We start from the raw sequence: 16,419 nt of genomic DNA, 5'->3' as shown, positions 1-16,419 counted from the left end.
GACACCATATGCATGGCTGCACATGAGACTCTTACAACATTGGATGGCCTAGTCAACCCACCAAATATGGACGTCTTCAGATAACTTTGATCATTCCTGAAGAGGCAGAACTCTTCATGGAACAGCAGAGATTGCATCTTTGCAGAGTTTTCTTTGACATTCCAACTCCTTCCACCATCATTATGATAGTCAACACCATTATATTATCTGAAAAAACGAGGCCAACCTTACTTTCCTCTTCTGTGCAAGGAGGCCATGAAGTGCTAGCAGATGCGTACATTACATGCATCCAATGGTTCTACACCTGGCAGAGGAGAAAAATGTGCACGCAGACTCTCTTAGCAGGATGAGCCAAGATCAACACAGTGGTACTGAATGCACCTTTCGTCATACAACTCTTCCACAAGTGAGGCACACACACTGAAGACACATTTGCCTCCAGGAATAGCCCCAAATGTCCCCTCTGCTGTTCCAGATAGGGAGGAACACACAGTACATGTTCCTCTGGAACTGGAATGGAGGCCTTCTCTAGGCATTCCTTTAAATAACACTCATTTCTTAAAAAAAAATAAAAAATGGAGAGACAGGGCAAGAGTTCTTCTGATTACACTTTTATGCACAAGACAACAGAGGTATGTCACCCTGCTAGTTATCTAGAGAGCCACCGGGTAATATCACAAATGAGGTTTCCTGGCACTGTATCTCTTGCTAATGTATCCTGTAGACAAAGCACTGAACTTCAGTAAAATCAAAATTGAATTACATGAGCCCGCCACTCCAGAGCCTGTAAAAATTTTAAATCATCTTTTTTTATCCTGCTATCAATCTCTTACATTTTCTGTCATTAAAAAAATTCAGCTGTGAGCTTAGCTGGCAGTATCCTGAAATACAGTTCTCTTAAGGAGAAAGCATCATCTGAGGGCTACCCAGGGAAATTTACCAGTATAATTATACTGCTACAGTTATACTGGTATAACTCCCTGTGTGGAATAGGAGTGTCCATCCAGAGAGTTACACCAATATAAATGTAGAGGTATAATTATGGCAGTAAATTTCCCATGTAGACAGGCCCTTTCAGAGCAGCTTTACCACTAAGAATTCAGATACTCAGTGGCAGATTTAGAGTTAGTGGGGCCCTGTGCGCAGCTTCCATTTTTGGGGGGGGTCCCCCTCGGGACCCAGCCAAGAAAAAGAACATTCTCTCTCTCCCCCCCCCCCATTTTTTATTCTTTTTTTCTTCATCCTCCTCCTATATTATAAGTGATGAGAAGTAAATGAAAATAAAGTGGGTACCTTGATTGGAGGAGGGGGTTAGGGTGCAGGAGAGGGTGCGGGGGTTGGGCTCTGAGAGAGAGTTTGGGTGCTGGGTTGGGTTGGGGGTCGGGCTTTGGGAGGAAGTTTGGGTGCGGGCTTTGGGCTGGGACAGGGGTTTGGGGCAACGGGGGAGGGAGGGCGCCGTTTACCTCGGATGGCGCAGCTCCCAAAACGTCCAGCACACACACCCCTCTGGCAGCGGCTCCTAGGTGGGGGAGGCCAGGGGGTCTTCATGTGCCACTGCCCGCAGGTGCAGCCCCCACAGCTCCCATTGGCTGCAGTTCCTGGCCAATGGGAGCTGTGGAATCGGCGCTCAGCACAGGGACAGCGCATGGAGACACCACCCCCCTGCCCCTCCAGGGGCCGCAGGGACATGCCAGCTGCTTCCAAGCGTGGCGCGGAGGGAGAGAGGCAGAGCGATCAGAGAGCCACCTTATCCCTTCTGCTGGCACGTCTCTGCACACCCCTTGGGGGGAGGGGAGCAGCAGGTCTCGGTGCACTGCCCAGGGAGGGGGCAGCGCACGGAGCCGCCCCTTCCCCCCACCCCCCACCATGGGCGCGCAGAGACATGCCAGCAGCTGTCGGCTTCCGGGAGCAGCATGGGGCCACCGGCCACGGCATGCAGGCAGCTTGCCTGCCTGAGCCCTGCTGCGCCACTGGCCGGGACTCAAGGTCAGGTTGTCAGATGAGATTTGTCCTGCATTTTGGGGCCCCGTACCATTGCATGGTTTGTTTCATGGTAAATCTGCTCCTGCAGGTACTTTCAAAGCAGGATTGAAGGTGTGTTAGAGAAATTCTGAGACAAGGATAAACAGGAAACTTCCTAACAAGAACATCTTCAACTCCTTCACTTTAAAGGTCATTTTTCCTCTTTTTCAAGTGGCAAGTGGATATTTTTAGACAATTACCCTTAAGTTAGGGAATGAAAATTATGCTGGCCCAAGGTCTGGGACTTCATATAGCAATTTCTGGACATATACCAAAAAACACTGCTAGACCAAAGGGAAGAGACAGTGCTAAAGTCTGACATATCTCAAACTCTCAGGGCTAGAAATTCTGTGCACTATGTATAATTTGAAGTCTTAGCTTTCCATTTGTGGATAGCATTTGTTTCTGGTCCTGTTAAACAATGAGATCAAATTTTAAAATGATGTCATTCTGATTACTATCTTGTATTTCCATTATTTAGATTCTGATGTGATTTTTAGTTTTTACTATTTTGAACTGCTAAACCTCATAAACCTAATGCTCTTCAGATATTAGCAGCGAAAATTGTGTCCAAAATTGTTTTGGGGAGAGGGGACAGAATGGAGGAGTGAAAAATAGTAGCAGTTATATATATTTTAAGATTAGTCTCTGATGAAACATCTGGACTCAAAATGCTAGCAGACAAGTACAAATGCCTTTGACTTTAGACTTTTCTAAGCAACGCTAATATGATTTTGATCCTTACTTCATTGTTTGCTAGATTTTTGTTTCAATAAACCTACCATTACTTAAACCATCTGTAGAGTTGTCTTTCACGTAGTGCTAGAATACCATGCCTGTGTGGATGCCTTTTTTCTTTTACCTGAGGCTCCAAATGTTTGGGAAGCAACAGTACAGCTGGTTTTGCTTATAGACCTCCGTTTTTTCTGTGGTCTTAATCAGGTTTAGTGTACACTAGAACCTCAGTGTTACGAATACCTTGGGAATGGAGGTTGTTCGTAACTCTGAACAAAATGTTATGGTTGTTCTTTAAAAAGTTTACAACTGACCTAAAACTTTATTATGCAGAAGAAAAATGCTGCTTTTAACCATCTTAATGTAAATTAAACAAGCACAGAAACAGGTTTCCTTACTTGATCAAATCTTTTTTTTAAACTTTCCCTCTATTTTGTATTAGTTTACATTTAACACTGTACTGTAGTGTATTTGCTTTTATTTTTGTTTGTTTGCTTCTCTGCTGCTGCCTGGTTCCGTACTTCCGGTTCCAAATGAGGTGTGTGGTTGACTGGTCAGTTTGTAACTCTGAGGTTCTATGATATATAGTTTCTGATGCTGGTGTACTCTGGTTTAAGGTTTTATTAGTTGTTTAGAGTTCTTTTTACTCATTAATGCTATTATGAAGTTCTGATCAGGTCTGTGATAGCAAATCAATCTGTCAGGAGACCAGTGTTTCAGAGATTCATAATTTATAATGCCAGAAGGAACCATTGTGACTATCTAGTCTGATCTCTTGCATAACCCAGGTCATAGGACTTCCCTGAATTAATTCCTGTTTGAACTAGAGCATATTTTTAGAAAAACATCCAGTCATGATTTTAAAATTTCCAGTGACGGAGAACCCACTACAACTCTTAGTAAGATGTTCCTGTGGTTAATTACCCTGTTAAAAGTGTGTACTGTCATTTTAGTCTAAATTTGTATAGCTTCAACTTCAAGCCATTGGATCTTTTTATCCCTTTGTCTGCTAGATTGAAGAGCCCTTTATTATCAAATGTTTGAGAGGTGTGCCTCTATTCAGTGACCTTTCTGGCCTCCAGAGCACGTGCTCACTAGGGTTGCCAGGTGTCCAGTTTTCGACCGCAACGCCCAGTCAAAAAGGGACCCTGGCAGCTCCGGTCAGCAGTGCCGACTGGGCCGTTAAAAGTCCGGTCAGTGGTGCTGCAGGGCTAAGACAGAGTAGTCCCTACCTGTCCTGGCACCGCGCTGCGCCCCAGAAGTGTCCAGCAGGTCCAGCTCCTAGGCGGGGGGTGGGGTGCACTGGGCTCTGCGCACTGCCCGTACCCCGAGCACCAGCTCCGCACTCTCATTGGCCGGGAACCACAGCCAATGGGAACTGGGGGGCAGTGCCTGTGGGCAAGAGCAGTGCGCGGAGCCTCCTGGGCCCCACGCCCCAGGTGCCAGACCTGCTGCTGACCACTTCCAGGGCACAGCGCAGAGCCAGGACATACAGGGAGCCTGCCTTAGCCTCGCTGCGCCCAAGGTAAGCCCGTGCCCAGCTCTGAGCCCCCCCAAATTTTTCATCCCCATCCCAGACCCCACACACCCAGCTGGAGCCCTCAGCCCCCTCACACACTGCACCTCAGCCCCCTGACCGAGCCCAGAGCTCCCCTCCCACATCCTGAACCCCCTCATTGCTGGCCCCAGCCCAGAACCCAGAGCCAGTACTCCCTCTTGCACCCCAACCCACTGCCTCAGCCCCCTCCCTTACTCTGAATCCCTTGGCCCCACCCCCCTAGCCTGAAGCCCCCTCCTGCACCCCAAACCCCTCATCCCCAGCCCCACCCCAGAGCCCTCACCCAGACCCCGTACCACCTCCCATACTCCAAATCCCTCGGCCCCACCTCCCAGCCTGGAGCCCCCTCCTGCACCCCAAACCCCGCACCCCAGCCGGAGCCCTCAGCCCCTCCCACACCCAACTCCCTGCCCCTGCCCCAGCCCGGAGTCCCCTCCCACACCCTGAACCCCTCATTTCTGGCCCCACCCCAGAGCCCGCACCCCCAGTTAGACCACTCATCCGCTTCTGCACCCCAACCCCCTGCCCCAGCCCAGTGAAAGTGAGTGAGGGCAGGGGAGAGTGAGCCACCGAGGGAGGAGGAATGTAGTAGGCAGGGCCTTAGGGAAAGGGCGGGGCTAGGGTGTTCGGTTTTGTGCGATTAGAAAGTTGGCAACCCTAGTGCTCACTGCCTTGCAGGTAAGTCTTTTATCTCAAAAAGCCAGAAAGAAAAGATTCTTCATGTGTTATCTTGCTTAGTCCTAATTTTGCTTAGATTTACTATCCTGCTCCTCTCTTTAAATTCGCAACATCCGTGTGTCAGGGGTGTCGCCAAAACAAGCTGCACTCCCCCAGTGGGAGGGTGGTCCTTTAGGAGCCTTTGTCTGCACTACCACTTATGTCAGCAAAACTTAGATCACTCAGGGGTGTGAAAAAACACACCCCTGAGCGGCATAAGTTATGCTGGTATAAGTGGTAGTGTGCACAGCGCTATGTCGGCAGGAGAGTTTCTCCCGCTGACATAGCTACTGCCGCTCATTGGGGGTGGTTTAATTATGTCAGCTGGAGAGCTCTCTCCCATCAGCATAGAGTGGCTACATGAGAGATCTTACAGTGGCGCAGCTGCATACATAGGCGCCAACTTTCCCCGGCGCTGGTGGGTGCTCGCGCCGGCCCCGCCCCGACTCCACCCTTTCCATGCCCCGCCCCCATTCTAACCCCTTCCCCAAAGTCCCTGCCCCAACTCCGCCCCCTCCCTGCCCTATTGGACCGCTTCCCCAAATCCTGGCCCCGGCCCTGCCTCTTCCCCGAGTGCGCCGCGTTCCCCCAACTCCCCCCTCCCTCCCAGCTGCACGAAACAGCTGTTTCGCGGTGCAAGCGCTGGGAGCTAAGTGAGGAAAAGCGGGCACAGGGCGCGCTTGGGGGGGAGGCGGAGGTGAGCTGAGCGGGGAGCTGCCGGTGGGTGCTGAGCACCCACCAATTTTTCCCCGTGGGTGCTCCAGCCCCGGAGCACCCACAGAGTCGGCGTCTATGGCTGCATCAATACAGCTGTGCTGCTGTAAGCTCTCTAGTGTAAACATAGCCCAAGAGTATAGTCTTTAGCTGTATGATGGTATAACCTAAATACAGCCTTCAAGCCTGCACCTGGTACAGAGAGGGCTTCCACTTTATGTTGCAAGGACATCAGCATAGATTCTCCCCTACTGGTAGTATTTGCTGACTCTGATTGGACTGTATTGAGACAAGTCTGTTTCAGGCAGGAGGAGCTGCCTCAGAGGTAGCCTCTAATTTAGGAGCATGAAACCAGCAGAGACACTTTCACATATACCTCTTCAGATGACACTTGTAGAGCACATCTCCCTGTACCCTTCTCATCAGCGTCAAGGAAAACTTGCAGTAGACATTGCCCTCTTCAGTCACAGAGACTCCATCTTCTATTGAATGTGTCGGCAAGCAGCAGTAAGGGAACATAATTTCTCTTTTAAAATCAGTTTTAAAAACCCATGATTTTCAGAGAATATCACTGCAATTAACTTAGAAGCCTAATGACAGTTTGCATTCAAAAGTTGCTGTCTGCACAATGATGACCTCTAGAAATGCTTTTCAATTAAAAAATGAATAGGTTAATTGGATCTTGAAACATTGACCAGACTCAACAGAAATTGTAACACATGCAGAGACCAAACATAGTCAACATCTAATAACTAAAATTTTCTGCAATCCAGTATGGTAAAGGTAGTCCTGTGCATAAGTTACCATTGAACTAGTATATAAACCAAGTTTTAAACTCTTGACATCGCCACTTTTGATTTGAGGGGACAGAAAAACTTTAGAACACATTCGAAAATCTACTAATTTTTCAAGGCCTCATCTTAATTTTTCATAGTGTTTGTTGAGCATATTTAAATGAATCAAAATAAAATAGATGTCTTGTTCAATTAATCTCATACTCCAGGTCAGTTCTCCTCTCTGTTGGAAAGACACATGGAACTTTATACAGCAATTCTGTTTCAGAAAGTCTGTATTGAATTTTGGCCGGGACACTAGAGTTGTCAAGCCCTACTCTTATGCAATGTGCTGTGTGATCTTTAATCTATCAAATGAACCTCTTGCTGTATGTTGCTTCAGTACTGACTCAGGGAAGAGGGCCACCTACAGGACAATAGTTTCTTCAGCACCAGGGATTTCCTTACAAGCACTGACTAGGCTCAACCCTACTTAAGTTAGAGTTCAGACTGAATAGAAAAGTAAGGAGATATGATTGCAAATAAACAATATAAAATAAACAAGAATTCACCTTAACATATACAAGTATGCCCAATTGATATGTGTTCTGTAGATTTTTGAAACAGGATCTTTGTCTCCTAGCATCCACAAGATGCTCCCAAAGTGCAGGAGAATATGAGAGAGTTAGATGCTGTTGGGAAAAGGTAAAATTCTATGTCTAATTATCACACAACTGTGACCGCAGGATCCTGCACTAGTTTTTTAGCTCATATGCAGCTCTCTCTGAGCTGTCAATGGTGTGCTCAGAAGACAAGCCTACATTTGTCTCAGTCACTCAATACAGAAAGCTGACAAAAGCTCCTCATCATCCTGAATACTGACAGGGGAAGTCACAGGACAGCAAAAGCATCCTTGATATGGGAGGGTGCCCTTTTGCCAGCTCTCAGTTAACCCCTGTGCTTTCTGCCAGAGGCCTCTTCACCATCTCTCTGATAACAGAACAGGGCCTGTATCTTCCTATTATCTTCTTTTGCTTCTGGGAATACTGTGCACTGCTAAAATGAGTGCAGCTAATTTGCCACAGACCACTTTCCTCTTCAGATAGCTACATGAATAGCCAATATATTTTAAGAAGATGGAACACAATGGTCCACTCTGTTATATGTTTATATATCACACCAGTATATATTAGAAACCCCTACAATAGAGGGAATCTGTTTAGAACAGTCTGAAGTACCCAAAAATGATGAAAACCTAACCTAAAACAATGCTGAGTTGAGTCTAAGAAACTAGGAAGTTCTGAACAGGAACACAGCACATCACTCTTCTCCCATCCTACCTGGTTATCCATCCTACCTACTGAATCAATAGTCTTGATACACAGCAAAATAGGGTCTTTTATAAGCCATTGCATCATTGACTGGTGTAGAGTAAGTCTCCCAGAGTTTGATACCACCTTTGTGAATGCCATAGTTAATCCTATCCCTGGAATCACACTCCCTATCACAGCATTCCACAGTACACATATGTCCAACTCTGTATTGTGACAGTACCCAGGGTACAGTCTGGACTGCTGAATAACTGTGTCTTCTCCAACCTGAGATGCCTTTTACACTGCTTTATAGGTGAACAGCCAGTCCTGCCAGTTAACACAATCTCCAGCATGTAACTTGTTCCCAGCTAACTGCATTGAGTGCTACTAGCCAGCCAGCCATGAATTACACTGCAAAAGAACACCAGCAGATTCTCTAGTCCCAGACTGTACCCCCAGAAATGTGCATCTTGTATTTCCCAGCACACTACTGAACAATGCAGGCTCATATAAAGTCCATCATTTCATCAGTGGAAAATGATATGCACCAAACTTGTTATCCCAAATGGAGTTTCCCACACACTTTAATCCAAACACACACTGGTTTAGATAAATCAATAAAACAAATTTATTAACTACAGAAAGATAGATTTTAAGTGATTACAAGTAATGAGGCATAAAAGTCCGATTTGGTTACAAAGAAAATAAAAAGATAATACACAAGCTAAATTACTAACTTAATAAGCTAAGTGAATTTAAAAGCAAAAGGTTTTTCTCACCATAAGCTTACAGCAGTCTGTACTGGCTGAAAAGCCCCCCAGCCAGGATTCCCCCATCCCACCCCAAAGTTCAGTTCTTTGAGAGTCACTGATGTCATGAGCAGAGATGAAAAAGGATAGTGAAATCCAGCGTTTTCCTCCCCTCTTTATAATTCAGTTTCTTGTGCTAGAAATATCCTTGCTGAGTCATGGTAACAAAACAGTCTCTTGTGGACGTGAGGTTTAAACTGTCCCTGTGACGGAATGTAAACTTCTTGTTTACCCCTTTTCCCCCTGCTGGAGAATGTCTGCTTAAGCAGGTGATAGCCCTTTAGCACCTGGCTGGGGTGCCAATGTCTCGTTGTTTCTGAAAAACTGATTTGGGCCTGCTTTTCTTAACCTTGGAGCCTGTTATAACAATGTTATACAGTAGAGGCTTGTAACTTTACATACAGTGTTGCCACACATATTTTACCAGTACAATACTGTTCAGCAGATTGATTTTTCAAATCAGACCTCAAAAGACATATTTTGTTTAAAAAAAAAATCATAACCTTATAAAAGGGTGAACATGGAGTACAGGTTGTCACAGATACCCCTTACTTTTTAAGGACACCAGTGTATTATATTCTTTTTTTTTCCACAGACAAGAAGCTCTTCTAGCTGCCATCAGTGAAAAAGATGCCAACATTGCTCTGCTAGAGCTTTCATCCTCTAAGAAGAAGACCCAAGATGAAGTGGCTGCACTGAAGCGAGAGAAGGACCGCCTGGTGCAACAGCTCAAGCAACAGGTGGGAAGGGACAGAATCAGGCATGTGGGCTGGTGGGAAGGGATTATTATCGTGGGTGATAGAACTTTATAAATTAAAAATATACCGCCGTGCTGAGTACTGGAACAGAACCAGGGGTGCTTTCTGATCAGGGATTTCTCCACTTCCTCCTTAGAAGGCACTAGTGCTCTAGTGACAGTGGTTTACACTTAACATTTAATATTGAAATAAAATGTTTAATGTTCACATAATAAAGTTTTTTTTGACTGTTTAACCAATATTAAAGCAGTTTAGAAACTGATTTTACAATTTCATAACATTTAATTTTATTGGTAGAGTCATAAATACTGTCACTTTCCAGCAAGATAGCATTCCGCTAGCAAGAGACTCAAATGTAAAATGCATATACCCAGTTTGATCATAGTGGAAAGTGCTTCTCAGCATGTGAGCTTCCAGAGTGTCATACTGAACATAATGGAGAGGGGTAGCTTTCTATTAAGGGCATGCATGTCTTTATATGACAACATCAGCCTGACTTGTGAATCCCTTTGCAAAACAGAGAGGGACTCTAGGGGGAGGTCTTTTGGGGGGAGGAAGTAATGTTATGTCCCGATAGTATAGTGGGCCTGAATAGATCCATTTAACTGGCTATGGTAGAATGCAAATAGTGCTTTTCTTTTGACTTTGACGGAAAGCATTAGTTGTTTGTATAATTTCATAGCTGTTGATAATGTGTGTACAGATTGACTTTTCTTAAGAGAACAACATATATAGATTGTTTATATCTCCTCAAATCAGAAATTAATCCATAAACGCATAAGCCCCAGTTTACTTCCCAACAAGCAATTCCGGAGCTCTTCAGCCATTCAGACTAAGCAAGCCTTTCTTTGATTTAAAACACTTCAGTGGAGAGACGTGGATTCATCAAAGGAGGAAGGTACATTGGTTCAGAGAGATTTTGTAGCAATTCTCTCCTTCAACTTTGCTCTCTGCCTCTCCCGCATTATATCATGTTCCCACCCACTCAAGTTGCTCGTGTGTTACTGTGAAAGAGAAGGAAGGAGTCCTGCCAAAGACATTTTGGTTCTTTAATTTGTGTGCACTAAAGCTTAGATGAGGGAGCATTTCAGAAAGAAGATACGGCATCAATGTTGTTTTTTTTTAATTTAAAGCTTCTAGTCCCTGAATTGCAGGAATGTGCCTCGATATAGAAACATTTCCTAATGAAGCAGTCAGCATTGACCAGGCTTTCCAGTAAATGGAGCTGCCTGCTTAGGATTGGTTGTCAACTTCCATGAAGGGATTTCCTCTATCATCAGAAGGAAGGGAGGCGAATTGGAGGGCAAGGGTTACCAACTAATGTAGTCCCAATTTACTTGCTCCCAAAGTAGTTTGTCTCCTTGACTGGTTCATGGTGAAACAGTGGTTGGGAGGCTGCTTCAGATGAAGGGGCCAGGGCTGATGCAAGAAAACAGAGCTGAAGGTTGTCTAACAAAGTCCAGATGTGCTGTGGTGAGTGCCAGCCAGTGTGTTCTAATTATAAGTCAGAGAGAAGCCCCGGCAGTGCGTGTCAAGCAGGCACCCACACTGGAATTAATGTAAATCAAGAGAGCTTTGGCCTCCTTTAACGCAGTTCATCCACCAGCCATCTGTCCAAGAATGGCCTGTGTTTCTGTGATTCATTTTCTTCTCAAACTATGATTTAACAAGCAGCATACAGTAATTATCACAGCTTAAAGTTCTGGTCCACAACTGTGAGTTGTAAATGGAAGGCATATGAGAATAGGCTGAATTTTTCTTCTCTGTGGGCTCCTTCTGAGACCTGTGAGGTTTCCTGGAATAAGATTTCTGGGACAAGGTCTGTCATTTACTATATGTGTACAGTGCCTAGCACCACAGAGCTACAGGCTGGTTGAGATCTCTAGGCACAACCACAGTTTAAATGTTTAATAATAATAATGCTGTTGCTTGGGGGCTCCGATCCATGGGGATTCTCAATTCATACGCGTGGGAGCTCAGAGTCAGATTGTTATTCAGTTGGAATTGTTTGAGAAGCATCATATATATAGGTGGTACTGTATAAATATTTAATAATAACTGTCACTCCCTTTTGAATACAGCAGTAGCAATAGGTTGGCTCAATAAATTGATAAAGGAATCTCAAACCTTTCATATCTCTGGTAGATCACTGGTTTGAATCCAGTTCAGGTTGGTAGTGAACAGCTGTTGTAACCATCCCTTATGTGCTGAAAAAATAAGTATTCTGCAGTAATTATCTAAATCAGCGGTTCTCAAACTGCAGGTCAGGACCCCAAAGTGAGTCGCGACCCCATTTTAGTAGGGTCACCAGGGCCAGCATTAGACTTGCTAGGACCCAGGGCTGAAGCTGCAGCCTGAGCTCTACCCCCAGCCAAAGCGGCGAGGCTTGGGCTGTGGCCCTCTCTCCTCCCACCCAAGGTGGCGGGGCTCAGGCTGCGGCCCCTTTCCCGGCACCCAAGGCGGCGGGACTCAGGCTCCAGCCCCCTCCTGGGGTCATGTAGTAACTTTGTTGTCAGAAGGGGGTCGCGGTGCAATAAAGTTTGAGAACCCCTGATACAAATTAACATATCAGTTTAAAACAATGATAATGGGGTGGTTTTGAGTATTACTGGAGAATGCTGTAGCATTTTTTATAAAAGATATGACCGGTGCTTGGCAGACTTTTTATTTCATAATTTGGACAGAGAGATGTCCATATCACAAAAAACACCACTACAGTTTTCTAAGTGATACCTTTGTAATCTTATTGGTGGTTTCAAAATAGGTGCCAAGGATTAAATGCGTATGATAATTGAACTCCCTCTCACCCCTGAACTTCCTCATCCATGGGAGATCTGAGGCATATTTGCAAGGGTCAGACAGTATAAAGAAAGCTTACACTGCTGCTGCATGTGCTGTACCTGTCCTGTGGACAGATGGAGCATTATTAATCTGGCATCTTTCACCAGTATTCAGTACATTTTTAATTATAAAAAGTCACTATTTGTGTTAAGTGGCGTAATTAGGGTGACCAGATGTCCCAATTTTATAGGGACAGTCCCGATTTGGGTTTTTTTTTCTTATATAGGCTCCTATTACTCCCCCCACCCCACCCCCGTCCCGATTTTTCACACTTGCTGTCTGGTCACCCTAGGCATAATATTCACCAAAAACATCACCATTGTCCATGAGGAATTAGTCACTTGCCGAGGTTTGCTCTTATAGCTTTTCTATCCTGAATATCTGTCCAAGGAAAGAGGAAATCCCACCTAGAGGTAGGAGAAGAGGGTTTGTTATTGAGTTATAAAAAGATTTCTGCTATCCATGTCAGTTCCCACAAGCTCTGCGCTGGAATGATGAAGGGAGAATGAGACGTCGTCCCCTCTGCCTCCATCTCTTCCTGCCGACAGCATGAGAAACATCTGTTCAACCTTCTCACTAGTGGCTCACTGGTCATCCTCCCCATATCTGCCTAGGCAAGGTGATCTTGTTTGCTTCACTAGCAATACGGGTAGGATCTGCTCCACTGTCGTCATAGCTGCATTATCCTGTTGAACCACATGACAGTTTAAAAAAAAAAAAGTTCCAACCATGTTTTAGAAAGAAGGCAGAAGAAAGTGACACTGAACGTGTATAGCTGACAAAATGACATTCTCAGAACTCTCCATTGAAAAGCTGAATGCTTCTTTGACTATTCCGGAGGTTAACTGTTGGTGTTGTGTAGTGCCTGACTGCTGATCTCTAAGGGCTTGTCTACACAGTGGGTTAATGTGCTATACAGGGTGCGATTTCTAAAGCACACTAACAAGTTGCATGTTAATTGTTCCATGTAAACCCTGCTGGTGTAATTTAACATAGTGCTGTTTGAATAGTGCACTAGGGAACATTTAGTGTGCACCAGCAGAGACCATGAGGACCAATATATTACTGTGATTTAGAAATCATACCCCCATAGAGTACATTTCCCACTATGTAGACAAACCCTCGGTTGCTTCAGTAACAAGAGGGCTCTGCCCTGTACTCCACACCCTCTGTGTACCTGTAATGATCTACAATGCTTATACTGCAAATACAGTCAAGTAACCAACCTTTCAGTTGTTGCTGTAATACATTTGCAATCACTGGCCCATAGCTACTTGTAGACTTCACAGTGATTTTTATGATTGCAGAGCAGGCTTTGGTCGCCAGGGTCCCTGACTTGCGGGTAATGAGAAGAGCAATTACAAGCCTCTAGCTGCCCAAAATGCAGCTTCTGTGGTCAGTCTGTTTGGCATTTGCAGAAGGTTTGAGTACATAAAATTAAAATCCCCTTGGCCTTCTGTATGTTCTTCCTCCCCATCCCCTTCATACACAGAGCAGCATGAAATGAGGGGCCAGTATTCACCACTCATGGCTCCACCACATAGAAATGAGCCATTTGTGGAAAGCAACACTGGACTGTAATAATAATACTTCCTACCATTTACAGAGCATTTTACATGTCAGGATAGCCATCTAAGTGCTGAAACAAGCCTTTCTGCACTACTTTATGCTTCCTCCCTACAAGGATTTGTCTGACTTCCCTCATGAGGCTAAGGCATTGCAAAGATTTCATTGTTTCTCAAGTTAATTTCTTTCTTTGGGGAATGGGGGAGAGGAGAAGCTTTTTAGACTCTAGAATAGCCTCCCCGCAAAATATTAGTTTTCCATAGTTACTTGTTTCCCTGGAAACCCAGCAGTTTGACACCTGACACACACTCCTCCTACTATGAACTTTTCCAAAGTAAAGTTCCACTGGTAGAGGCATTTCTCTTTGTAATAGAAGAATGTAAAACTGGGTCAGAAGAGACTGACAGACGAGCCGTTTCCTCTCTTACTACCATGTAACTACATGAGAGTTTCCATACTTTTGGCAGGTTTTTATTAACACTTCCTGAGGAAACTGTACAGAACCTTTTAGGGTTGCAGATAGACCCTATTTTGCCCTATTGGTCTTAGATTTTAGGACAATGTCTGCTGTTAAAGATTACCCCATCAGAAAATGAATTGCCTTTTCATCTGCCACAAAGAAAATTGATGACATGGCACAAAATGCTGATACTGTGGTAACTGATGCTCTTTGAAGCCTCTGTGTATTCCCACTTATGAGATGGTGCCCCCACAATCGTAAATGCATGGAGGCAACTCTCAAACCATAGTTACTGGTAAGTAACCTTTCCTTCTAAAAATGGTAACATTATCACTGTTATCATGTATTCCAGTCAGTAGAACAGCAGGTAGGTCCAAGTGTAGAAAAGTTGGTGAGACTAAAACATCATCAAAGTTCCAAAAGACCTACTGATGACTTTGATTCAGGCCATATAATTATGGCCCTGTCAAAGGATGCCAGTAGGTGATCTAGATAGTACATTGAATTTTTTAAATAAGTTGTTGCCATTGTTTTCCCTGCATGGAATAGAGAGAAGTTAAAATAAATGTTTCAAAATAAGTGGCTCCGGGAATTTGGATCTATCTGTTTGTTTAGATATTTATGGAACTTGTATATCAGAGTTCCCACCATTTATTGGATAAAACTGAAAGCTCTCTATGATTTCTGAATGATTGTTCAGCCTGTTCAGAACCACAGCGTATGCACAGACTTATGTCCTCTTTATGAGGAAAATTTTAGGCAAAGAGAAGTATTGTAAGAAATATTGTTGGTGGCAACAGTATTGTTGCCCAGGACAGTCACAGCCTCATCTTCATCTAGGGAGTAGCTTCAGTGTAAAGTGTTCTATTCAGGTTCTTATACCACAACCATCACCAGGTATCCGAGCACTGCAAGTACAGCTATATCAAGATTTAGAAAAAGATATTTCAGCTGCCAAGATACATTGTCTTTGTAGCATGGTTTTAAGTGTCCTGACAGTGGGGCTGGCATAGGAGTGGACAGACAGACAGTGAGGGAAAGCATTGTGTTCGTAGACATCCCATTCAAGAAGCTATTGAAGTAGGCCTGTGATGGGATGTTAGATGGGGTGGGATCTGAGTTACTACAGAGAATTCTTTCCTTGGTGTCTGGCTGGTGAGTCTTGCCCACATGCTCAGGGTTTAGCTGATCACCATATTTGGGGTCGGGAAGGAATTTTCCTCCAGGGCAGACTGGCAGAGGCCATGAGGGTTTTTCGCCTTCCTCTGCAGTGTGGGGCATGGGTCACTTGCTGGTGGATTCTCTGCACCTTGAAGTCTTTAAACCACAATTTGAGGATTTCAGTAGCTCAGACATAGGTTAGGGGTTTGATACAGGAGTGGGTGGGTGAGATTCTGTGGCCTGCGTTGTGCAGGAGGTCAGACTAGACCAGAGGTGGGCAAACTACGGCCCGCGGGCCACATCTGGCCCGCGGGGCTGTCCTGCCCAGCCCTTGAGCTCCCGGCCAGGGAGGATAGCCCCTGGCCCCTCTTCTGCTGTTCCCTCTCCCACACAGCCTCAGCTCGCCATGCCAGCAGGGCGGCGGTGTAGCTGGCTCCAGCCGGGCGGCACGGCTCAGGGGCAGATTTACTAGTGAAGACAGGGTGCTCTGGCACAGGGCCCCCCAACAACAGGGGGCCCCAGAGCCGGGCAGTCGGGCAGCTCAGTACCGGCACACCCCCCCGTGGGGGGGGGGAGGGGCTGCACTGCGGGGGCAGGGGAGCAGGCGGGTGGTGGGAGCACAGCGAATGCAGGCGCAGGATTCAGGAGGAGCACCGGGCGGCCGCGCAGCTGGCCAGAGAGAAGCGGCACTTTGAAGGGGAAACCACCGCTTCTCTCTGGCTGTGTGGCTGCCCCTGCTCCTCCTGAGTCCTCCGCCCATGTTCGCAGGGCCACATTCCGATAGCGGGTGGGGTCCCAGGAGGGGGCGATCAGGGGACAAGGAGCAGGGGGGGTTGGTTGGATCAGGGGTTCTGAGGGGGGCAGGAAGTGGGAGGGGGCGGATAGGGGGCGGGAGCCAGGCTGTTTGGGGAGGCACAGCCTTCCCTACCCGGCCCTCAATACTGTTTTGGAACCCCGATGTGGCCCTCAGGCCAAAAGGTTTGCCCACCCCT

The 16,419-nt window shown here is 45.8% G+C and overlaps 1 protein-coding gene across 7 annotated transcripts in view; it reads left to right on the top strand.

Annotated features, from left to right (window-relative positions):
• The window catches only part of ERC1 (ELKS/RAB6-interacting/CAST family member 1), a 524,735-nt gene that overhangs the window by 417,148 nt on the left and 91,168 nt on the right, over positions 1-16,419 (top strand). For all 7 annotated transcript variants that reach the window (XM_024204585.2, XM_024204602.2, XM_024204575.2 and 4 more), the window contains one exon: positions 9,237-9,381. In XM_024204585.2, coding sequence (XP_024060353.1) covers positions 9,237-9,381 — 145 coding nt within the window. The remainder of the gene's footprint in view (positions 1-9,236; positions 9,382-16,419) is intronic.

This window comes from Terrapene carolina, unplaced genomic scaffold (genome assembly GCF_002925995.2).
Source record: "Terrapene carolina triunguis isolate 2854851 unplaced genomic scaffold, T_m_triunguis-2.0 Scaffold190, whole genome shotgun sequence".
Classification (NCBI taxonomy): domain Eukaryota; kingdom Metazoa; phylum Chordata; order Testudines; family Emydidae; genus Terrapene; species Terrapene triunguis.
The sequence above is the reverse complement of the archived record's forward strand: the minus strand, read 5'-3'. Positions and strand labels throughout refer to the sequence as shown.